The sequence below is a fragment of the Hylobates moloch genome, unplaced genomic scaffold (assembly GCF_009828535.3).
Source record: "Hylobates moloch isolate HMO894 unplaced genomic scaffold, HMol_V3 SCAFFOLD_2, whole genome shotgun sequence".
NCBI classification, from domain to species: Eukaryota; Metazoa; Chordata; class Mammalia; order Primates; family Hylobatidae; genus Hylobates; species Hylobates moloch.
Genome location: NW_026652277.1, coordinates 47821165 through 47847186, shown reverse-complemented (window position 1 = coordinate 47847186; position 26022 = coordinate 47821165). Strand labels below are relative to the sequence as shown.

Here is a 26022-nt window from a genome sequence, read left to right as displayed (position 1 = left end):
TAGAAAACCTAACCTGATGCATGAGATGGCTGACGCATGCTATTTCTCTCAGACCCTTTTCATAGCTGCCACTTAGATTCTAGGATGGTGAAGGAAGTAGGATGAGGAAGAAGTTAATGCTGGAGGCAGATGAGCTTTTAAAAAACCATAGGTATACACAACAAGATTGTAAAAATTAAAAAAGGCTTGTTCGGCTATTGCCTTAAAATTTATATAATTATTAGTAATAACATTACTGAAAGCTGGGAAAATTGAGAGAAAATTATCCATAGTCTGGTCATATATTAATCTCTAAATATCATCTTACATCCAGTTATAAAATGGGTATAAGTAAATAGCACTCATATATAATTTTATCATAAGAAAATGAAAGAAATTTCCATAGTCTGGATTACTTCTATCTCTATTCTAAAGCAAAAATACAGAAAAGTTTCATTTCCAATTAATTGCTTGTACATGTTAAGTATATTATATAAAATACTACAACTAAACCCTGAAATACAAATTTCTAATAATATCATCAATGAAACTAAAAAAGTACCTGGGTGGAAAGACTGTGTTTATTAAGACCACTTTCTTTTCGATTCCTTCTTGATCCTGTTAACTTGGAAAGACCAAAGCCACTGCTGACACGGGATAATTTGGACTGTGTGGTGGGCGCTAAAGCTTCTCCTCGACTTATGCATTTCTTTTCATGGGCTATTAAAAAATTAAATTAGATTATTTTATAATTTCTCCATGTATTTATGAGTCTTACTTTAAAAACTTCCATATCTGGTTATACACTACAACCCTGTAGTTAACAAAAGCAGCACATATTACAGATGCAGACATTACATTTAGATATCACAAATTTATTTATTGGTAATCTTAAGGGTAATTGCTCGCAAATTGTTGTATTAGCTGAACTTAGAGTTGGTTGAAAGTTCACAGCTCTGTAATAACATGCAAATTTAACTATAATGAGTTTCTATATTAATAATTCATAATTACCTAATTAAAATCTTTGGTGTTGGGTATACTTCGCAACTTAGAAATGTTTTGGATTTTTAAAAGGCTATACAGCTTATACAACACTGTAGATTATATAACGCCACCAGAGAATCTACGGTAATAAGCTATAATTTAATACATCAATATTACTGCAACAAAATGTATGAATATTCCCATACCAAGTAGGACAAAGAAAGATAAATTAGATTCTGTCATAAAGTCAGTTTTGGCACCAATTAATGAAAAAGCAGAGCTTTTTGAATTTCAAAATTATAGTTAAGGGATTGTGGACCTGTAGCCAAGACAGTGACCATACTAGAGCTGTTAGCAATGTATTACATTCTGAATGCATAAATGCCTGATGTATAACACACCTCAGATATTAAAAAAAAAAAAATCAAAGAAAAGTAAGATATCAGTATAATTCTAGAATGGTTGTTCTATTGATTTTCATTTAAGGATGACTTTATAGTATCCTTTTGGGAATGCTGTAATCACATATTTAAAATATACCCAGGCCGGGCGTGGTGGCTCACACTTGTAATCCCAGCACTTTGGGAGGCCGAGGCGGGCGGATCATGAGGTCAGGAGATCGAGACCACGGTGAAACCCCGTCTCTACTAAAAAAATATAAACAAATTAGCCGGGCGCGGTGGCGGGCGCCTGTAGTCCCAGCTACTCGGAGAGGCTGAGGCAGGAGAATGGCATGAACCCGGGAGGCGGAGCTTGCAGTGAGCCGAGATCGCGCCACTGCACTCCAGCCTGGGCGACAGAGCGAGACTCCGTCTCAAAAAAAATATATATATATACGTATATATATATACCCATATATGATAGCCACATGTAAATCTCCTGGTCGTATGATCTCTGTAGGCCTTACCCAAATGATTCTGCCAGCACTTCAGGGCAGCTTCTTCAATGAGTGGCCTTGCTGTAGCTATGTCCACGTGGCCCCTTTCATTCACAGGTAGAGTTACTTTGAAAAGTTCCTCTAAGACTTGTTTCTTACTATGTATCAGTTCAGTCCAAACTCTGTTGACAGCTTTTATGAGAAGCTGACGCCCTAGTAAACAAACAAACAAACAAACAAAAAAGTAAGCAAATGATCAAAACACAGTACAAGGTTAGTTTTTATTTTTCTTCATGTTTATATGTGGGAATTTTGACTACAGTATTTAATGTAGAAAAAAAAAGCTCATGTTGTATCTAGCCCAGTGAAAAGGTTAGACAACTAAAACTGTGGTTGCCTATTTAGAAAACATTGAAAAAACTTTATATTCATATAAAAGAACTACATTTTTATTTATAAAATTGGAAATTATATCTATGTAATTAACTTTCTAGATTAAAAACTTATCCCCCATTTAAAAGTAATTTTTAAATCTGAATGTTTAAGGTGAGTTCAAAACTAAGTTAGTATTCTTGAATATTTTGCACAAGAAAAGAAATATTTTGAAAAGCCTTTTACTATTAAATTCATTCTTGCTTTGGATTCCTTGTTTGTATGCCTGACTCCTCCTCCAGACCAGTTGGCCCTCAGCAATCACCTGAGGGTCTGTCATAACAAGCTGCTAGTCCCTCACCCCAGGGTTTCTGATTAAGTAGGTCAGAGTAGGGCAACAGAATCTGCTTTTCTACCAAGTTCCCAAATGATATTGATGTTGCTATTCTGAGGACCTTGCTATAACCAACGCCAGTTCCTCAGGGGGTGAAAATAACAACCGCATTTTTGGTGTTTAGGGTTCAAAACATTTTGGTGAAAGAACAGAGAATAAATTCATGTTTAAATGAAGGAATGAAATTAAAATGAGTGCTGGGCTTCTCAACAATGAAACCATATGTAAAACTATCGTACAGTATTTCTGGGGAGACAAACACCACCAGAGTGATTTCTCTTTATCACTAAACATGTGGAAATAAGAAATCAATCCATACAAAGACTTCAATATGCAATCCTTACAGGATCAGTGGGAAAACCAGATTGAAAAAAAAAGAGAGGGGCTGGGCATGGTAGCTCACAGCTGTAATCCCAGCACTTTCGGAGGCCGAAGCCGGTGGATCACTTCAGGTCAGGAGGTTGAGACCAGTCTGGCCAACATGGTGAAATCCTGTTTCTATTAAAAATACAAAAAAAATAGCCAGGCGTGGGATGTGCACCTGTAGTCCCAGCTATCTAGGAGGCTGAGACATGAGAATCACTTGAACCCGAAAGGTAAAGGTTGTAGTGAGCTGAAATAGTGCCACTGCACTCCACTGTGGGCAACTGAGCAAGATTTTGTTTACAAAAAAAAAAAAAAAAAAGAGAGAGCATATAAAGAAGAATAAAAAATAGCATTATTGATAACCTGTCTCAAGCAATATTTGCCTACTCTAATGTGATATGCCTGGCATTACCATTGGGCAGTTCTCTTTATAGTTAATTCCAAGATAGTATTTGTACTTCTACTTCAGCAAATGTAAATATTAATACCACCACCAAATCTCACAGTGTTACTAAGAAATGATGAGCTTAGCAATATTACTGGTTAGTGCTTTATTGTTATTGGCATGAGGAGACTCTTTGTCTATGTACAGGTTGCCCTACTGGCAGAGTTGCTATCAATCAATGCTGGCAGTTTCTGAAACCAATGTGTTGGTTATGTCTTAAAAACTGGAGATAAAACAGCCACAACAATTTAAAAACATCCCAAGTCAAGGCAATTACCTTCACTAATATCTTGGCTGTAACTACCATCTGGTTCAATGTCCGAGGGGATCATAATGTGCCATGTGGTCATGCGGGCTTCTGCTTCCAGTCCAAATCCATCCACATTGCTGAAAAATTCCAGTCAGTTTAAACTTTATGAAGGAAATGATTAGCTGAAGACTATAGTAACTAAGAATTACTCTATTTCCATTACCAGCAGACACTGAAAGTCTACTCAGCAGATGCACAGAATAGAACTCTAGTTTGCCAGGAAGATGCCATTTTTAAGAGGTGATCAAATAAATCCACTTGACTAAATGTAATTAGACTAATCTATAGCATCAAGATTATTACCTTAATATTTAACATGCCTTTTGATTATTGTGAACATTTTTACCTAACATTTACAAAATGTTCATTCAACTAAGAACATTTTTCTAATATGCCTGTGTCCTCTCTCCATCTTATATCTCACTACTCTGCTCCTGTAGTGAAATAGTTGCAGTTCCCCTGAGGTGCCACACTCCTTCTTCCCTCTGGGCATTCATACAGACTGTTCTTTCCTCCAGTAGCAGTTGTCTCCATTCCCTTGTCCTCCCCAACCAGGTCTCAAGCTGCAGCTCAGCAGGTATTTCTTTCAGGTTAGGGGCCCCTCTTATGTGCCTCCAAAGCACTGGGTTGTTCCTAGCAGATCACTCAATACAGCTGACTGGTCTTGCTTAGCTGTTTCCCCTCAAGAAGGCTGCCACAGGGTCTATCATACTCACATTTTGTCCCAGCCCCTAATTCAATGCTTGGCCCCGGCAGATTCTAATGAAATATCTGTCAAAGCAATCAACTGAAAAATACTAATTTTACTCATTTAACATATAACACTGCATTGAGCTTCACTTTTTACTTCTCTTAGACTTCAATGGTATGTATTTTATTTGCTTTAAAAGCAAACTTCCTTATATAAGTGACACATGGTGATAATGGAAAATTTTAAAGGTGTAGAACACTAAGTTAAAGGAAAAAAATACCCATTATTTCACTGCAAAAATGCAACACTTGCCCTTTACCTTTTTGCATAAAGGTTTAAATAAAACAGAGTAAGGGTAAAATACATGTTACTATCAAAAAAATAAAGAATTTCGTTGGAATAACATCAAAGCCAAATTTAACATGGCAAACTGAACCTAAAGGATTTACCTTCCAACATGCAGATTAATCAAGCAGTGGGCCAGACAGCTAATGAATTCTTGATCATGGTTCCCAGGTCCCAGGATCAAGTTTCTGTTTACAGTGAGGACCCTGAGTGAATCAAGCAGAGCTACTTGCTGAGGAACGGTTTTGTGTGCCCGGGAGAACTGGTACAAGATGGTCCTATTGAGGCAATGATAGACTGCATCCAGTGACAATCCCTGTGATCTTCTCTTTGACTAAAGACATGAGAGATATGTTTTTAGTACAATAGACAAAAGTAAAACACCTGTTAATCATTCATACATGAACTTTTATTAGGTCTATTATATACCAGATGCCATGTTAAGTATGAAGGTGCTAAGTTAAAAGATACAAAGCTCTTACTATTATGGATTTCAGAACCCATGAGACACATCAATACCATTTAATGAATGATATGAGGGCTACATAAAAAAAAGAGCTCCCAGAGGGGAGAGCCACTAACGATGCTGTGGGGCAGAGCAGTCTCCCTGAGAACATGAGGATGTGACAGCTAGGGGAGTCTCCTCACAAATATATTTTGTTAGGATAAATGATCTGTATTCAAAAGTACTGAAAAAAATTAAGATGTTACTAAAATCATTTTTTTTTGACATTCTAATTTCATCCCCTCATTTGAGAATTTTTCTCTTTGGCTTAAATACAAATATATCCCTTTAAAAAGTCTTAGGTGACATGACAGAGCCTATGTATCTGTGTAGCATATGCTAACAAAACACATAATAATTATTTCTTACTTTCTACATTACGTATTAAATAAGATTAATCAATTGTGCCAAACCAGGCCAAACCCTTAATTAAAAGAACTGTGAACATGCACAAAAACTAACAACTTCAAGAGAATATAAACTACAAGGAACTTCGTAAAGATTCAACTGACAAGAGAATATTCTTTTAATATCAACTCTTCATGCTGTGTAAGCCTTTACACATGGATGTAGTATACAGTACAAACCTACCAAACTGTATTAAGGTATTTACATCTATCTGGGTAGCAAAGAATAATACCTAGGCAACTTTACAAAGGACACATTGGCACTAGGCAATTGGTAATAGGGGAGGGGTTCAAAGTCTGTATCTCTATTTTTTTTTTTTTTTTTTTTGAGACGGAGTCTCGCTCTGTCACCCAGGCTGGAGTGCAGTACTGTGATCTTGGCTCACTGCAACCTCCACCTCCCAGGTTCAAATGGTTCTCCTGCCTCCGCCTCCCAAGTAGCTGGAATTACAGGTGCGCGCCAACATGCCTGGCTAATTTTTGTATTTTCGGCAGAGATAGGGTCTCACCATGTTGGTCAGGCTGGTCTCCAACTTCTGACCTCAAGTGATCCACCCGCCTTGGCCTCCCAAAGTGCTGATACTACAGGTGTGAGTCACTGCGCCTACCTGTCTCTATTCACTTTTAATAAGCTTAGCTTTTTATTAAATGTTAACATTCATTATCTTATTAGTTACATTTAATTTCAACAATTTTGACACCATAGGCAAAACAGGAAAACATGTATTCTACAACTGATAGTGACAATGGATTACCTGTGCAATTAGTTGAATTATAAAATCTATAAGAAGTTTAGATTCTTTGTTGAACATGCCTTGCCAAAGCTTGTCCACCACACGCTGTGTGAAATAAAACACATTGTTCACCAATACCTGGTAGCTTCCTCCACTGGTGATAGGCAGAGATGCGTCTTCCCCTAAATTCCAGTAGGAAAAAAATGTATAAGAAAATTGATATCTACCAACACAAGACCAGATCCTCAAAAAAAAATCAGGCTAAGGTAAAATAAGTGTATCTACAACATGTAGAAATATGACTACTAGCTTTTATGCATTACTTGAAGAAAATGACATTCAATGGCCATAAATCAGGATAAATAATTTCAGCAGGATAAAGTGTTATGGGTTGAAACTACCCGTGGAGTCTCCTCTTGCCTAAAGAGAGTCTGTGATAAACAAGCAGTTCCTCAACATAAACTGTCAGTCACAGGTGTTCTCCATTTGGGAGAAAAAGGGCCAGTTTATTAGCTCTTAATTGGTTTTGTGTAAGTAATAAAGCGTAAAACTGTGAAACAAAACTCTGTTTTAGTGTATAGCTCTAATAGCAGTGAAGTAACAGAGACAGAAGAGAGCTTCAGGAAAATTGTGAAAAATAAAGTATAATCAATGTTGAGGGGTGTGTTTAGCCCCTCCATCATTACCATCAGCTCTCTCTTTCTAAAGCAATCCGAGTGTTTTCAGTGTGTTTGCCATATACGTATTGCTTTCAGACTAATCCTCCTAGCTCCTCCTCCTAACCAGAATGCTTCCTCTAAGCCAGGGGTCCCCAACTCCCAGGCCATGGACCGGACCACACAGCAGGAGGTATGAGGCGGGTGTGCAAGCATTACCACCTGAGCTCCTTCTGTCGTATCAGCAGCAGCATTAGATTCTCATAGGAGTGCAAGCCCTATTACGAACCGTGCATGCAAGGGATCCAGGGTTGCACAATCCTTCCGAGAATCAAATGATAAATGTAATGCTTGAATCATCGCAAAACCATAATCCCCCCTTGGTCTGTGGAAAAACTGTCTTCCATGAAACTGGTCTCCAGTGCCAAAAAGGTTGGGGACCACTGCTTTAAGCCCTTCCTCCACAGAAATTCTGGAGGTGCCACAGAATTTGATTTTTATTATTCTCACCTAATGCTAAATTGCCCCATTAAGCAAAATTATTTATGTTGTGTCTTTGTGTGTATGACTGCTCTAAACTGATAAGTACAAAAGTGTGACTTGACTTTGAGAGTGCACAGTTGCATGTTAAGACAATACTAAAGATTTCCTGGCAAATTTACTTCGGGAAAAAATTGTAATTTAATAGCACAGAGGTTATATGATTAATATTATTGCTAGGAAATCAAAAGTAGCATATATAGTATACTAACCCATTATATTTCCTTCTTATATAATTCTACTTTGTTTTATACACAAATGGTGGCTTCAATGTAAATGTATTAAGTTTTATATTTGTATTGTAATTAGATACAGACATACAGAAAAAACACATTTCAATGTGTTTTGACTCTATGTCCTGGAAGCCATATTAAAAACATAACATACATATACCTATGACCTAACAATTCCACTCATAGGTATATACTCAACAGATATGTGTAAGTATTGTACACATATGTGGTCTATATGAACATGAATGTTTATAGCAGCTGTTAAAATAATTATCTCAAGCTGAAAACTTTCATATATGTGTCAAGAGTAAAATGACAAATTTATATATTCACATGATGAAATACTATATAGTAATGAAAATAATGGACTCTGCTACATGCAACAAGATAGACAAATCTCACAAATATAATGTTGAGTATGAGAAGCTAGACAAAAAAGGAAAGATAAAAGCTGATGTTAAAAAGTAGTTTTAATTGGGGCTTAGAGAGGTAAGTGATTATAGGTATTTTTATAAAATAAAAACACAGAATTACCTAATAACACATCAGCTGCAAGCAAATGGTCCATCACACTATCCAAAATGTAAGTTTGAAATTCTTTTTGCTGAGTTCTTGTAGACCTTTCAGGGGAAGCCTAATCAAGAAAATTTAGAATTAGAAACAGAACCAGCTAAAACAAAAATATGAGCTCAACCACATTTACATTACCTAATATATTAAAAAGATTAAAAAATCCTACTGATACATTTTTTTTAAATGCCATGAGAGATGGTATACATGCTTATGGTCTTTCACGTATTTTCTGACTACAGAATTAAAAAAAATTTAAAGCAAAGGTGAAACACCATCTTCTTTTGAATCCATTCCTTAAAACATAGTATTCTAAACATTATTATATTGTTATAGTTTATATTATATAATATATAGTATATATAATATATAAAACTATATAAAATATTTTATATTAAAACTGTTATAACAGTTTATAATAATATAAACTACAACAATATAATAAATATTTGACTATTATCACACCTCACTTCCAAAAGAGATATGGCAGTTTACAATGAAATATAGATAAATAACAAATGAATTATAAAGCCATTAAAACAAATACAAAAACCCAAGAATCTAGTAATCAAGAGGGCACGTCAATAGGGAGGGGAAATACATTTGTAACAAAAAACTAAGAACACAATTTAGCTCTGAGCTTCATAGGTGTCAAGAAAAAAATGGTTTACAAAGCTTTTTATTGTCTATAAAAAGAAACACATAGCGTCAAGTGCCTACAGTCCCAGCCACTAGGGAGGCTGGGGTGGGAGGATCACTTGATTTTGAGTCAAGCCTGTGCAATATAGGAAGACCCTTTTACTAAAAAAAGTAAGAAGGAAAGAAAAACACAATAGATTGTCAGCAAAGACATATGTTTTTCCTAAAATTGTTCTGAGAGGAATGTTCTCTGTGGGTTTTTGTAAGAAGGACAGTGAACAACCCTATATAGGTGGTATCTTTGTTGAGTTTTACAATGTACAAAGATGATTTTGAAAATTATCTTATATTAAAGTGTAGAGCACAAAGTTAAACTGTAGTCTACCGACAACAATTCTACTTGTAATTAGGGTATGAAAATCCAGGTGCATAACTTTCCAGTATCTGATCCAGGGAGTAGCAAGGAACTGGGAACAGAGGGATGAGATGTAGGAAAGAGCCTTTTGTCACCCTCAAATGCCAGTAGTTTCAGCCAGGTTTTTGATAGGAGTTGGATATTAAACAATTCAATAAATGTCATAACTTCCTTTCTTAAAAAGAGATCTGTACGTTTTAGATTCAGGCACAGTTTTGAGGTTTTGCAAGTGAAATGGAAGAACCTACTTATTCTTGAATAGAGAGATCCAGGACTATATCTATGACCCTGTTACAAAGGTGGGCTTTTGGAATGCTGTTCTATTTTCCCTTCTATTCTGATTTTCAAGGTGGTCCTGTTAAATGTTTTAAGAAAGTAGCTAGAATAAAAGTTCTATATTGAGAACAAGAATACCACCTTAAGTTCTCAAAAGCCAACCGCTAAACCAAAATTGTAAGGAAAATTGCTCTTTCTTCTGCATAAGACTATTCATTTTGTTTTAAAATGACAAAATATGGGTCTAGTAAGAATTAAAAGAATACCAGTGCTTAGGAGTTTGGTTTGTCATTAAAGTAATTTGGGAAAAAGTGAAGAACATCTCATGTTTTTAATCTTGATAAATCTTCCTGTGTAGTTGAACAGATTAATACAATAGTGAGCAGGAGACTTGTGACCAAGGCCTGTCTAGTCCTTTCAAGCTGATACTACATTGGTAGTCTTATCCCTATAAACTGAAGAGGATGTGAGGACTTTTAAGTGATTAACACAGACTGATAGTTCCAGGAGGCTTTCCTTATAATTATATCAGAGACCATTTTTTCCAATAGCTTGAGTCATAATTTGCTAAGGAATAAAGCTCTCCAGTCACAGAAGGACATAAACACTTTGAAAAAAATGGTACTCCTGGCTGGGCATGGTGGCTCATGCCTATAATCCCAGTACTTTGGGAGGCTAAGGCGGGTGGATCACTTGAGCCCAGGAGTTCAAGACCAGCCTGGGGAACATGGCAAAACCCTGTCTCTACCAAAAAAAAAAAAAAAAAAAAAAAAAGAGGTCTGCCATGGTGGTGTGTGCCGGTAGTCATAGCTACTTGGGAGGCTGAGTTGGGAGGATTGATTGACCTCAGCAGGTCAAGGATGCAATGAGCCATGAATGTGCCACTGCATTCCAGACTATGCAACAGAGCAAGACCCCGTGTCAAAAAAAGAAAGCTACTCTTTCAGGTTCATAATCAACTCAAGGTGGTTAATGAGATAAGTAGTAATGAGTAGGGCTTATCAAATCTTAACCAGAAAAAGTTTTGAAGTCTGTAAAACAAAGGGACTATTAAACATATAGAAGTGCTTGGTGAATGACATTTATTTTTATTAAAATAATATTCTTTCTTATTCCAGAAGGATTTAAGACTGGCTCAGTCATCAACAGGCATTTAATCTTCTGATTCATCTCAATAAAACTGTTACACGAATGATGAGGACCCAGAATTTACACTTGTTACTGGTCCTAGTGGCCTAGTTTCATGTTCTTGCTGAGATGTACAGCAGTCTAACTTTTCAAGGACTTAACATTTTATGAAAGCATGCATTATTGTCTCTGAGGTGTTCTTTTTCTTTTTAAACAATTCACTGGACTACTGTTTTGTGCCAGACACGGGGCTTATATATATACATTATCTCATATAGTCAGGAAAATACTCTTGAAATAGATACTAACATCCCCATTTTAGAAATAAGTTAATTGAGGCTCAGAGAGAGTAAGTCACTTGGTCAAGTCAAAACTAGGATTCAAATCTCAGTTTCTGTGAAGCCAAAGCCCGTGGCTTCACCAGTTATGTCATACTCTCCCCACTCTACTAAAATCTCCTTATGAAAGGTAAAGGCACAAGAGCAAATCTGCAAAGTGTGGGCTACAATCTCTTAATCACTCTTTTAGGTAAGACTGGTTGGCCCACCAGACAACCAGAATGAAGGCAGGACAGGCACGGTGATCTGCTCTGGACTCTGGTGGTCAGATCTGTTTTCCTGGTGAAAACAGCAAAGCCAGTCAACATATCCATCTTTAAACAATCAGTCTCCTTTTTAAGGTCTTGGGGACACTACCCAGAATCTTTGTGTCCCACACACAAGCCAGACAGCCCTTACGCATCTGCTGCCCATGGGCAGACAGCACAGTGGCTATGGAAGTAAGGCCTTTGGAATTCTGTCCTGTTTCTGTAATGGGCTGGAAGCCTTTAAAGATAGGATTTTGAGTTTCCTGATTCTGATTGATTGATTTTTCCTCTCTGAGTTATTTGGTGGTGCTCTCTTTGCCCACTTTGTCATTGTTTTTTGCTTGTTTCCCTGTAGTTCCTCAAGGTGGGTTTCACTCTGATGTATGACAATGGGGAGCTCTTGTAGAAGATGGATGGAATAGAGTCCAGTGAGCTCCTCAGACCACAGCAACGTGCTTATGGTGTCAGAGAAGTGTTGGCTGTATCCCCTCCCAAATCTCATCTTGAATTGTAGCTCCCATAATCCCCACAAGTCATGGGAGGGACACAGTGGAAGGTAATTAAATCATGGGGGTGGTTACTCTCATGCTGTTCTAGTGAGTTCTCATGAGATCTGATGGTTTTATAAGGGGGTTTTCCCCCACTTCATTCTGCACTTGTCCTTGCTGCCACCATGTGAAGATGGATGTGTTTGCTTCCCCTTCTGCCATGACTGTAAGTTTCCTGAGGCCTCCCCAGCCATGCTGAATTGTGAGTCAATTAAACCTCTTTCCTTTATAAATTTTTATTTTTATAAATTTATAAATTGTTAGTTTTATAAATTTATAAATTTATAAAATTTATATAAAGGAAAATTTTTATAAATTTTCCTTTATAAAGACATACCCAGTCTTGGGTATGTCTTTATTAGCAATGTGAGGTTGGACTAACACACATTCCAAGTCGGCACCCTCTCAGTTTCATTATCTTTACCTCCAGGTACACACAAATCTGTTTGAGCTGTTCTCATGCACTTTCTTCCCACTGCCACGCTACTTATTTGCAGCAAATTCATTTGGCTCTCCATGAGAAGTCTGGTGGTGACAGCACAGGGCACTGATAAACAGGAGCTAGGAGAAGAGTCTCTAGGCACCCTTATAGAAGCCAACACAGGCCACTTGGTCAATTTTTTTAGTATGTTTAAGTGTTGGGCACTGTGTTATGAATATTAAATCTTGTTTAGTTTTCACAATAATTCTCAGAGAGAGGTTCCACTTTTACATCATTTTACAGATGTGTAAATTGTATAGATGTGAAGAGAATTGAACTTGGTCAAGGCTACACAGCTATATCCAGCACACATGTAATTCCTCAAAATACTTTTTGTTGGGTGATGTACATGTATTTAATCCTCACAATAATCTTGTAAGAGAGATGGTAAATAATATCATTCTCTAGAGAATGAATTTAGCTTGGGAAGATGAAAATGCTTATATAATAAACAACAGGGCGAGAATTTAAACCCAGGCACTTCTTACTCAAACCCATGCTCTAGCTTTCTGCCACACCACACTACTTCCCTCGTATTTGGCCTCAGTCACACTAAAGCCAGTCTATATGAATGGGAATCTCCTATTTTTACGCTAATGAATTTTACTGCTAATGAAGATAATTTTACATGTTCTTTTGTAGATATAATCAAGTAAGCAGATACTTTTATGATGAAATTCTAACACTCATAAGACTGAAGATGCTCTGGTTCACATTTACTGGACTCAGATGTTCAAGCCCCTTCCTTCACAAAGGTAAATGGTAAATATGTAAGCTAATTCTCTCTCTCTCTTTTTTTTTTTTTGAGACAGGGTCTCACTCTGACACCCAGGCTGGAATGCATTGGAATGCAGTGGTGTAATTACGGCTCACTGCATCTTTGAACACCTGGGCTCAAGTGATCCTTCCACCTTAGCCTCCAGTAGGTAGGATACAGGCACGCACCACAACACTGGCTATGGCTAATTTTTTTGTAAAGATGGGATTTCACCTGTTGCCCAGGTTGGTCTTGAACTCCTGGCTTTAAGCAATCCTTCTGCCTTGACCTCCCAAAGAAGGTGTTGGGATTACAGGCATGAGCCACCATGGTCTACCTAATTTTCTTCTTGAATCTCTTCATTGATACAGACTTCATAATCGTAATTTTCAAAATCATATGTTTATAATTTATTCTGTTATACCATTGGAAGACATAGAATGTTAATATTTCATTAATATAAACTTTTTTGTATATGTATTCTGCATATGTATATTAAATATCCTCAAAATATTTAAAAGTAAATTTCTATGTTTTTTATTAGATAGTATCCTGTCTTCCTGTTTGGGAATTTCCAGGGATGAAGTTAATAGTTAAACGATTCAAAAATACATTAAGCCTTACTTAATGTCATTGACAGGCTCCTGGCAACTGCAACTTTAAGTGAAACAATGTACAGCAGGCCCTCAAATAACATCATTTGCTTCAACATAGTTTTATTACAAGGTTGATGAGGAAAAAAATTTAGTTTTGTTACACATCATTTTGCTTAAAGTTGCAGCTACCAAGAACCTATCAATGACATTAAGTGAGGACTTACTGTACTGACAGAATACACCAAGGCACTGTGCTAAAAGTTGTGAGAGATGAAGGAAAACATGAAAGTTGGTCTCTAAGCAGTTTATAATCTATCTGGAAGCTTCAATCCTGACACCCCCTGCTTTTCCCTGAACTATACTCCTACTCCCCAGTATAATGAAGCACTATTCTACTGCAGGGCAAATTCATCCCCACAACAAAGAGAACCTTACTTCAAGGTTAATACATGTTATATCAAATTCTTCCTACTAAAAAATATAGAAAACAAAAATAAAGGGCAATTATACAATTTATATATGGTTAATTAATTAGCTATTCAGGTTTCAGAAGCTTGAAAATGCTATCACTGTATATTTCCAGTCATTCCATATCTTTCATGTATGTAATTTCCTTTTTTGATCAGTTATGCTTTCTTGCACACATCTCTTCTGGATTTTATCCTATTATTTTCTGATAAACTATTTCACTTTTTCATAAAATGCTTCAAATTTTTACCCTATACAGTAAGATACTGGCCATCTCTCTCCTTAGAGCTTTTTAAAGTCTCCAAAGGGGAGAAGTCCAGATGGGCCTGCTTTTTAATTCTACGACATGCATTAGTGAGGAAACCAATTACTCTCCTGCCATTATTAAACACTGTCGTCGTGGTTAAATGCTTAGCATAACTGGTACCCTAATTACATTAGTGATTTTTTAAAAATTGACCGAATTGAGATACTTTTGCATGAATAAGATAAACATGTGGTTTTCAGGTTGCTATTTATAAGTTAACTGTACTAGCCACTAGAGGGAGCACAAAAAAAAAAAAATCTCAGGTTCAGCTGTCAAACTGCTGTGAGACAGTGAAGTTCCTCAGGGAGAAAAGCAGTCTTTTCTACAGATCTACTCTTTCATAAAACATGTTATTTTCAGAGCCCCTGGCATGGACTGTTTGATCTTATTTACATGAATTGGTCAAAAGAACATTAATGTATATGCAACTAATTACATTGTATTAAATTTTCTCTCTGTGATATATTCAGACTTTTCTAGGTAAACATTTTTTAATGCTTTTCTGGGATGGCTAGTTTCTAGAGCCAGCAATGAGGTCACTTAAAGGCTTAGAGCCACTCTCACTTTCTGATGCATCAGTTGATTCATATCAATTGTCAGGAGAATGTGCAGGCAGGCAACCTAGAAGTTTGCTGCCTTGGGGAATTTAACAAGTGCATCCTGGGCACCTATTCTGTACAATGCACCCTGTCTTAAGCTGCACAGGACACTGACAACAGTAATACCTGGCAATGATAGGTAACAGAAATTGATGTAGGAAATTATAAGGTAAGAAGACAATGCCACTAGGCACTGTTAATGTCCAGGGAAGAGGTTGGCACACTATGGCCTGTGGGCCAAATCCAGCCTGTGCTGTTTCTGTAGATAAAGTTTTATCAGAACAGTGCCATGCTCATTCTCTTATGTATTGTCCATGGCTGCTTTCTAGCTACAACAACATAGTTGAACAGTTGTGACAGAGACTGTGTGGCCCACAAGCTTAAAATATTTACTATTTGGCTTTTTACAGAAGAAGTTCACCAGCTCTTAGAGAAAGGATCATAAAGGACTGAATTAGAGACATCCTTGAGGGAAGGAAAAGAACAAATTGATAGGGTTTAAAGTACATGTGGGATTAAGAACTTTCCACAGCCTATAACATGTTCTGCCTACACATAAACAAGAGGAATTAGAAATCTTTGTTATAGAACTTGCTTGCTTACTAATGTTCTACTTTAAAAAGTAATGCAAAAGAGATGTAAATGCGTTTCTTTTTCTTTACCTCCAACAAAAGATCAATTAGTGGAGTTTGCTTGCTGGCAGGAGTGAGACAGAGGTTGTCTATGATTAAGACCCGCATGAAGTCAAAAACGAACTTTTTAGCCGGGTGATTGGTCAGATATGTCTTGGTGCCCACATTGCAGTACTCTGATTGGCTCCTGTTCATCCCTGTGTCTGTTGCAAACGCTTTAAACTCTTCTGCTGGAGATCCAACTTCATCATCAAGGTCAGTCACCTAGTAAAATCAAGTGGAAAGATACGGTAATCACATTAGACTCTGACATTTTTACTTCTCTGTTTCCTAAAAATAAAACTGTAGCAGCAGCATTTTCTACCTATTAAGCTATTCAGCACATTATTTCACCCTGCTTTACTCGACCCTTCCTTTCAAGGTAGTGATCTGGCACCATATGTCATGGTTATGCAACATACAGTGTTTCTGACTGACCACTAACAATATGTCATCTTTAAGTTGAATTATATGTCTATTGTGGCTAATTGCACTTAAAATATATGGAATAATAAAATGAGGATAAATATGTTTCCATATTTGAACTCTACCCCTACTGTGAAGTCAAATGTCACAGAATTTCAGATAAAAATCTGGCATAATGGTAGCATGTAAGGGCTGATCCATTTTTTATAGGTTAAAAAACCCCAAATAAATTAAAAAAAAACAAAAAACAAATACTGGTGCCAATTTTGAACCAAGTGACAGACAGCGAGACTAGCAAACAAATTATAAGATGCTGATGGCCAGGCACAGTGCCTCACGCCTGTAATCCCAGCACTTTGGGAGGCTGACGCAGGCAGATCACCTGAGATCAGGAGTTCGAGACTAGCCTGGCCAACATGGCGAAACCCCATCTCTATTAAAAATACAAAAAAATTGGCCAGGCATAGTGGTCCATGCCTGTAATCTCAGCTACTCAGGAGGCTGAGGCAGTAGAATCGCAGGAGAATTGCTTGAACTTGGGACGTGGAGGTTGCAGTGAGCTGAGATCGTGCCACCATTGCATTCCAGCCGGGATGACAAGAGTGAAACCCCATCTCAAAAAAAAAAAAAAAAAAAAGATGCTGACAAGGAAAAGACATTGATATATTATCGAAGGTTTTTTTTTTTTTTTAAACCAAAAATAAGGATTCTAAAATTATAAACAAGCCAGGGTATTAAGGTCATGTGTCACATTTGCCTTTCTCCTAAAAATCCCCACCATTTTAGAGTAAGTATTGCACCTTTATACATGGAGAAAAATTAGTATAAAGAAGGTCACTTATCCCAGGTCCTAGAGTATATGGTGGAAATACGAAGAAACATCATGAAATTTTGAAGTACTATGGAGGAATAACTACCTTTTGGGTGTGTTTTATCTATTTATTTTTAAACCTGTTTTATGTTTACAGTTTATTAGCTAATCAACATCAACGTGCAAAAGTAAGTGATAAGTACAAGCCCCTGAAATATGGTTTTGTGTAAACTACAGTAGTTCATTTGTTTTGAAAAGTCATCAATATTTATGTCAACTGAACTATTAGTTACTGTATTTAGACTCTGAAGTTATGAAACTATCCGGCAAGGCCTCTGCAAAAATGTGGTTCAGTGAATTTCCACGTGAATACATTTTCAAAGCAGGAGACAAGGCAGCATATGAAGATGTGATATTGTACATGCTAACACAATCTTTGGGCTTATTTTAAAGGACAAAAGAGTATCTATACTATATGTGATTATAATCTAATAGTTTTTAAGTTAGTACAAAATAAGCAAAATAAAAGTTTAATGAAAAAAGAAAAGTCAGGTGGAAGAAAGGACCAACATTTGCTTTCAACCCTATAATTTATTTGTAAAAGTTAAATCCAGCAAATACCTACTTCCTAAAATAAAAAAATAAATAAATTTGGTCAGACTAGAGTTATCTTAATGGAAAAGAACATTTTACAACTACACAGCTGGCATCGCGTAAAATAAGAAATGAATCAACTACTTGAAAATGGAAATTACTAACAAGCAACTTACAAGAATATGGTGAATGAGAAAAGGAAGTAGAGTTCACTGTGATTTTAGGAGAAAGCAGAAGGAAACTGTGGGGAGCTGGGGACACCAGACAATAATGCAAGAGGTGATGTATAAAGTTATGAAACTGTAACTTGGTCAGAAGCTTAAAAGATTGTCAAAAAAAATCTGCCAACCATTGAAACAGACTAATTCCAGTTCTGACATTTTCCTCCCCCTTTCCTACCATCTCTGAGTAAGGGCGAATATTGAAGGGGAAGACCGTGGCTGCTAATGCACACAGGAAGTCAGGGCTCATCCACATGGAGGCAAGGTCTGGGACGTTGTGATACAAATATCTGAAGAACTGCATCAGGGTCACAGGATATTCTCGGAGCCAAGATCCCTCTTCTTCTGATTGCCAAGGCTGTTATGGGGACATGAGAGGAAACACTATGTTACAGTTATTGACACTGCTATAAATTATTTTAAAAATCCATTACTCCATAGTCTTATGAAACTGGATATATTGACGGTCCAGAACTCTGTAAACCACACATAAGAGCAAACACACATGTACACACACATGCAAAGAAATTTAAAAACTAGCTAAAAAAAAAATCCCCTTAGAAACTGATAGGATCATTGTCTAATCATTGGATTACTTACAGGTCTGCTAACTAGAATCAATGGTTTTGATTATTCATTATTATTACCATGAGTGTTGGTGGTACCAAAGTGGTTGTATTACCATTAATGTTGCCCCATCGTGCATCATGCTAGGAAGTTAGGAGTAAGATAAAAGGTGGGGAAGTTACTTCACCTTTCTGAGCCTCACTCTTAAGCATTATGTAATACAACAATGATGATGATTTAAAAAAATGAATACTGTATATCTGAACAATGTATATCTTCTGATACCTGCCCAGAGAGTATCTTTTAAAAAACTTTTCTTATGTCTTTATAGTTGTTTATGAATAGGCACCAAAACAAGACTTCTAAAACATTCTAAATTAATACATTTAACGGTAATGTTCTGTTCTTAGATGATACAACAACAGTTTTGACTGAAATTAGATTTGTCAGGTACATGTAATTCAAGGAGTCAAGTTAATATTTCCTGTTACAACACAATCCTAAATTGTATAAACAAATCTGGTCATTATTCACAGTATTCCTGTCAGATCAATAGGAACATGAGTTTTGTCTTTTACTCTTTCAATTCTTCATCTCTAAGTTAGACATAATTAGAGCAGAAGAAAAGCAAAAACAAAATCAAATGAAACTTGTATTGTTAACATTTCTGACCTCCAAATGAAAGTGACTTTAAAAGTTGAAATAACATAATACTGTAATAACATATACTACAAATATATACTCATTATATATGTACTCATCATTATATATTTTATTACATTAATAATGTAAGTTAATACTTACGAAGCACTTATTATGTATCAGGCATGTTTATAAGTGCTTTATATGTATACACTATCTTATTAATTCCTCACAAATACCCTAAGAGATGCATTCTATTATCGCCGGCATTTTAAACACCAGGAAACTGAGGCACATAACTGAGGATAATAGATTGGAAGTACCAGAGGTGAGATTTTAACCCAGGTAGGGCTCCAGAGTGCACGGTCTTAACAACTACACAGTCTGTTCTTACGTTAGACATAACTTTGTCTAACATAAGAGTCTGAAGTTCCAGAGATCATGCAGTAAATAAGTAGTCATTTTACCAAAAAATTCCTCTATTTACAAAAAAGTATCCCAGGCAGGAGGAATTCTCAACAGGCCTGGGCATTTGAGTGAACTTACTGAATTCAGCATGCTACGGAGCATTCCCAATAATAAAAAAACAGCTTCTGTGCATACGTTATGGATAGAAGAGACCACAGTTCCGCTGGAGGCAGGAACTCCAAAGATAAATGTCCAAATGGAATCCAAATCAAACTGCAGAGGTGAAAGTGAGCAAATATTAGCCACCACTAATTTTTCAGTAGAGACCCTCATAAGTTCTAATAGTCTAAAATTTCTTCGAAACTAAGTTTTTTGTTGTTTTTAAAAGTAACCAATGATATAGACATAAAGAACTAGTACCCCTCCATCCTACATTTTAAAACTCATTTTTATAGATATAAAAAAATTGAATACTGTGTATCATTCTGTATCCTGCCTTAGGTACCTATGTTAAAAACACTGCTTTCTACCTTTTTCCTAAAGAATATAAAAATAAAATACATGTTAATTAGCCAAGAGATAAAATTATAGAACCAATAAATTTATGCAAGATCTTTTAAACAAAGCACATTAAGCTCACTTCTTTCCCATTCTCAGCAATATTTTAATTTTAGATTACTTACAGATAAATCTCATAAAATAAAAATTAATTTGAGACTTATTAATAGCAGTTTTATATATAAACTTTATGACTATGGTACCATGGATATTGAAAAATTGCATAACCAATACAACTGCTAGGCATGAATCTGTATCTTAATTTAATCTAATGGCACAGACTCAAGTGTTTACACTTAAAAGATTTTGTCAACTACTAGAATTGATTTGAATAGCATTTGGCATTAGGATGGAAGTGTAGCTGAGTCTAAAAGCCAAATTCCCAAGTCTTTGCGGTGCCGCAAACATAAGCTATATATAGACATCTTTAATAGTCTTCAATTAGAAGTCAAGTAAAGTCTTACTGTTTTCCTAATGTGTATGCTATCTATCATTAAGTAATTTTTTTTTTCCTAATCCGAATTTGCACTGAGAATCCTGTCATACCCACTCGAGAAGTGATATTTAATTTATGGTATATAAGCCACTCCTTTCATTTTTAATTCTGCAGAAATAAATCACGACAAGCTGGACACAATGGCTCACACCTGTAATCCCAGCACTTTGGGAGGCTGAGGCAAGTGGATCACCTGAGGACAGGAGTTCAAGACCAGCTAGGCCAACATGGTGAGACCCCATCTCTACTAAAAATACAAAAATTAGCCCAGCGCGGTGGCGCCTGACTGTAGTTTCAGCTACTCAGGAGACTGAGGTGGGAGAATCGCTTGAACCCGGGAGGTGGAATTTTCAGTCAGCTGAGATCATGCCACTGCACTCTAGCCTGGGTGACAGAGTAAGACTCTGTCTCACAAATAAAATAAAATAAAATGAATCATATAACAAAAGAGTTCTTTAGATTACCATTAAATATCATCCAGAGTCTTTATGCATATATAATATACAGAGTAATCACATAGGAAAAAAATATAAGTAGGGACAAAGGACTTTTTGGGAAAATTTTCTGTGGTATTTTCAGATTTTTCTGTCCCAAATCAAACCTTAAATGTGGGGAAAGTGATGGAAATGACAGTTGGTTTTACAGTGATTATCCATTACCCTACGGTGATTCTTTGGAATACATAATTTCACGCACCCCTTGCTAGATAATTCCTACCTGGCAACCCTGCTTACTCCGGCAGCTGATGACAGGCACACTGACCTGCAGGTTCTCAGGCAGCTCACTAACTGGCTGCTGCAGAAACAATGCCATGAGGAGAAAATAGAGGGCAGGGACATTAGTGTGTTTAGGAAGGAATGACTGAAGGACTGGAAAACCAGGAAAATGACAAGCGTCTCGGTTAATCTCCCTGACCGTCGATCTCCCACCAGCACTTCTGCCCACATTGAATCCTAAGAGAAGAGGAAATATAACAGTAAGTGCAAAATTAGCAACTAATAAACATGCTGCATTAACAAAGGAGGAAGTAATTCAGCATGTGTTAACATTTCTATCCAGAACATTCATATTACTATAGGCAATTAAGTATTCAATTGTTGAATTAATCTTCAGTTAAAAGTTTTACTTTACAAGTTGTTTGACTTTAGCAAGCCTGTCTATTAGGATATAGGTTTTGAAACACAGTTGAGACAATAAGATACAAGGAGTTTGAAAATCCTTCTTAAGGTGCTATAAGTTCTACTTATTAAATGAGACCTCAGAAGAGCTCTAGTGTTCTTGGTTTGCAGTTCCCTAAGAAAAAAGTGAAATCCAAAATACAGCCAAAATTTAGAATGCTACAAAAATATAACTTAAAAATATCCTTGTTATAATATATTTATTTTTTTGAGACACAGTTTTGCTTTGTTGCCCAGGCTGGAGTGCAGTACCATGATATTGGCTCACTGCAATCTCCACCTCCTAGGCTCAAAGCAGTCCTCCCACCTCAGCCTCCTGAGTAGCTGGGATTACAGCCATGAGCTACCACGCCCAGCTAATTTTTGTAACTTGTTATAATATAGTTAATATATTTCATTGTCCTAAAATCATGAAAAACTAGTTAACCTTAAATTACCTATGAATTTAGAGATAAGACTAAATGAGTAAGTGAAACAATCTTTACTCACAACATGATCTGTAATCTGTTGGAAAGCTGCTGGGCAGTGGGATGGCATATCCAAGCCCGTTGTGGCTGCAGCTATCCACTGGCTAAACTTAACATCCGGAATTCCCTCTAGAAACCCAGCTTTTTAAGGAGATATTTCTTACTAATGTAGCTTATGGCATCGGTGTTTCTATCAATCTTGTTTCCTCTGTTTTATAATGAAACTCAGGGTACACCCTAGTACACCCTAAACATGTGGTTCACCTCATACCTAGGGAAGTACTCAGTACACAGTGAATGTTAGTCAAATTTTCAACGGAAACTTTTGTGAATAGCAACTAATAGATGAGAATTGATTTCAGTCTGAAACAATTTGTATTTCAAATAGATATTTACATTTATTATTTATTCTTTAATAGATGGGGGTTCACTCTGTTGCCCAGGCTAGAGTACAGTGGCGTGATCGTAGCTCACTTAACCTCAAATTCCTGGACTCAAAGGATCCTCCCGCCTCAGCTTCCCCAGTAGCTAGGACTACAGGCACATGCAACCACGCCTGGCTAATTAAAAAAATTTTTTTGTAGAGACAGGGTCTCGCTATGTTGCTCAGGCTGGTCTCAAACTCCTAGCGTCAAATGATCCTCCTGCCTTGGCTTCCCAAAGCACTAAGATTACAGGCATGAGCGACTGCACTCAGCAAAGATATCCATATTTTTTTCAACTTCTTTTTTTCTGGAGTGCAGCAAAGTACATATTACAACCACTATTTTATATAATAAAGGAAAAATTTATGTCCAGGTTGCTTTTAAAATATTTTATCCTAATCAATTCCTCAGTGTGACGTGAATTAACTTCCAAAGTATGCTCTTCTAATTAATAAAAAAATTATATAGCAATTTAACAAGCTCTTTCCCATATCATTCCTTAATCACAATGAACATGTGAGGTAGAAATAACTATTATCATTTTTACAACATAGAAAACATGATTTGTTCAAAGTCACAATGTGGCATAAGTGGAGGCACTATGATTTGACAACTCATTTCTCCATTTTAGAGTCTGTAAAATTATTGTTTTCTTTGCCCTCATTAATGAAACTGCCACATTTCTGAAAGATTGGCTTAATTAGAATGGCTTAATTAGAAGATCATGCTGATTCTTTTATAGAAATTCTAAATAAAATTATAAGATTAAACAATGTTTTGAGCTCTAAGAAATCAAAAGACATCTCAGCTACTCAGGAAGCTGAGATGGGAGGATTGCTTGAGCCCAGGAGCTTAAGTCTAGCCTGGACCACATAACAAGACCCAATCTCTAAAAAATAAAAATTTTTTAAAAAGTGAAAAAGAAACCAAAAGACATGAAGTGGTATTTTATACATTAAATAGGAAAATAGATTTTGATTACACTGCAAGTCCTAAAAAAAAACAAAAAACTGGCATTCTCATTTTCCTCTCCTCTCACATTATTTTCCCCTATAATTAATCTTAAGGAATACTTAATATACCACGATTAAGCATTAATTTAGATACAAGTTTCAGCTACATGAAAGATTTTTATGGCAGCCATAACAAAGAATGAGTTCATGTCCTTTGCAGGGACATGGACGAAGCTGGAAACCATCATCCTCAGCAAACTAACACAGGAACAGAAAACCAAACACCACATGTTCTCATTCGTAAGTGGGAGTTGAACAATGAGAACACATGAACACAGGGAGGGGAACATCAAGCACCAGTGTCTGTTGTAGGGTGGGGGTTAAGGGCAGGGAGAGCATTAGGACAAACACCCAATGAATGCACGTGGGGCTCAAAACCTAGATGACGGGTTGATAGGTGCAGCAAACCACCATGGCACATGTATACATACGTAATAAACCTGAATGTTCTGCACATGTATCCCAGAACTTAAAGTAAAATTTTAAAAAATCTATTTTTACAAAGAAAAATTTTACAAAAACCAATAAATGTGAATAAAAAAGTAAAAAAAAAAATAGGTTGCTATTCTGATCAAGGAGAAATAGGATCAAATGAGCTGATATGTAGACTTGTTTACATACACAAAAATGTGTATGTGTCAGATAGATATTCAGGGAAAATTAAGTTAAGTGGGGTCAAATTGAAATTAAATTTAAATTGAATACCTAGATATAGGAGCAGCATATGCATGCTCATGCAAGTACCAATGAAGGACAAAAAGATTCTAATGCATGAAATCAGGTAGGTCAGATACAGTGAAAGCACCTCTCTCTAATATTACTAAAGTGATGCAGGACAGAAAAAGCACAGGACTAACAAAAGACAGATTCTTAGAGAGTATTACTGCCTAGCGAACTAACCTTACATAGTTAACAGTCTTAATTTCCTAATTAGAGAAATTAATCCTTACTTTATATTCATTAGGCTTATTTTCTAGAAAATAAAACTTATACGCTACAAAATATATGCCTGTCTCCAGAATCATGAAGGACAAATGAGATGATACATGTGAAATAATTTTGCAAACCACAATGTACTATTATAAATCTCAGGCGTTATTACTACTGCTGCTGTTGGCCTTCAAAATAAGCATTGCTGTCAATTAGCATTTAAACCTTGCATATTCAACAGAACTCACATTCAATTGTGCCTTTCACTGTTTATTCTCCAGTAGGTATTATTAAGGCCAATAAATGAAACTTCTCACTACTAAAATGTTCAAAATAATTATATCTGTAGATTAAATCCTTCCCCAGAGTTCATATAAAATAGTGATCTACTTTTGGAGCACAAAAGTACCTATGATGATCATTTAAAATGTATATTATAAAGCAGACAATTTTCTTTAGAAATCATTTCACAGTGACATGGAAATGATATTACTTTTCCTTTATCACATATAAAGTTTCTTCAGACCTTCTTCACATCTGAAATAACAATACAATAGTACTATGTTGAAAGATCTATCTTCCTATGGCTGGGCGCGGTGGTTCATGCCTGTAATCCCAGCACTTTGGGAGGCGGAGGCGGGTGGATCACGAGGTCAGGAGATCGAGACCATACTGGCTAACATGGTGAAACCCCGTCTCTACTAAATTAGTGGGTGGTGGCAGGTCCTGTATCCCAGTACTTGGAGGCTGAGGCAGAGAATGGATGAACCAGAAGGTGGGTTGCAGTGACAAAAAAAAGATCTGTCTTCCTATAATTTGCTTTCATGTTTGAAGAAGTAGTACAGGCAGCACCTAAACACTGATACTTAAACTTTTTTTTCTATAAATAAATTACATATTAAATTCTAATCCCTATTTTTCCCATCGGACCAAGGTAAATAGATATTCTCAATATCAGCTTAAGATCAAACAACAATTAGATATGATTTACAAGGTAATGTTACATGACAAATGTATTTTTAAAATTATTTAACTGAATGACTTTGCCTTTAAATAAAAACACTACCTTCAAATATATATTTTCCAAAGTAATATTACTAGTATGAATGGAAACATATGAGTTCAAATAAATCTAGCATAAGAAACTGCAATTTTCTAACATTACGTAAATGCTCAGTTATAGGCTGAAAATAGCTATGGTACTAGTGAGCTTACATCCTTGTGTGGCAATATAACATAAATGTTAAAAGCACAGGCTTTGGAACTGAGTAAAATGAATTTGGTTTTCTAATCTGTAAAACAGATATAGTATTTGCACCTCACAGAGTTATTGTGATGAAATGTTATTGCCTGGCAAGTGTTTAGGAACTGGCACACAGTTAACTACTCAAAATAAATATTTAT

The 26022-nt window shown here is 36.2% G+C and overlaps 1 protein-coding gene across 8 annotated transcripts in view; it reads right to left on the bottom strand.

Moving 5' to 3' along the window:
* WDFY3 (WD repeat and FYVE domain containing 3) overlaps window positions 1-26022 on the bottom strand; it is a 303349-nt gene that overhangs the window by 65704 nt on the left and 211623 nt on the right. For 7 of the 8 annotated variants that reach the window (XM_058433183.1, XM_032146792.2, XM_058433198.1 and 4 more), the window contains 10 exons: window positions 21323-21558; window positions 19690-19824; window positions 18113-18292; window positions 15874-16107; window positions 8376-8475; window positions 6434-6594; window positions 4871-5100; window positions 3698-3807; window positions 1874-2056; window positions 542-699 (listed from right to left, as the gene is read on the bottom strand). In XM_058433183.1, the coding sequence (XP_058289166.1) occupies window positions 542-699; window positions 1874-2056; window positions 3698-3807; window positions 4871-5100; window positions 6434-6594; window positions 8376-8475; window positions 15874-16107; window positions 18113-18292; window positions 19690-19824; window positions 21323-21558 (1727 nt within the window). The remainder of the gene's footprint in view (window positions 1-541; window positions 700-1873; window positions 2057-3697; window positions 3808-4870; window positions 5101-6433; window positions 6595-8375; window positions 8476-15873; window positions 16108-18112; window positions 18293-19689; window positions 19825-21322; window positions 21559-26022) is intronic. The other variant, XM_058433193.1, reaches the window with a different exon arrangement.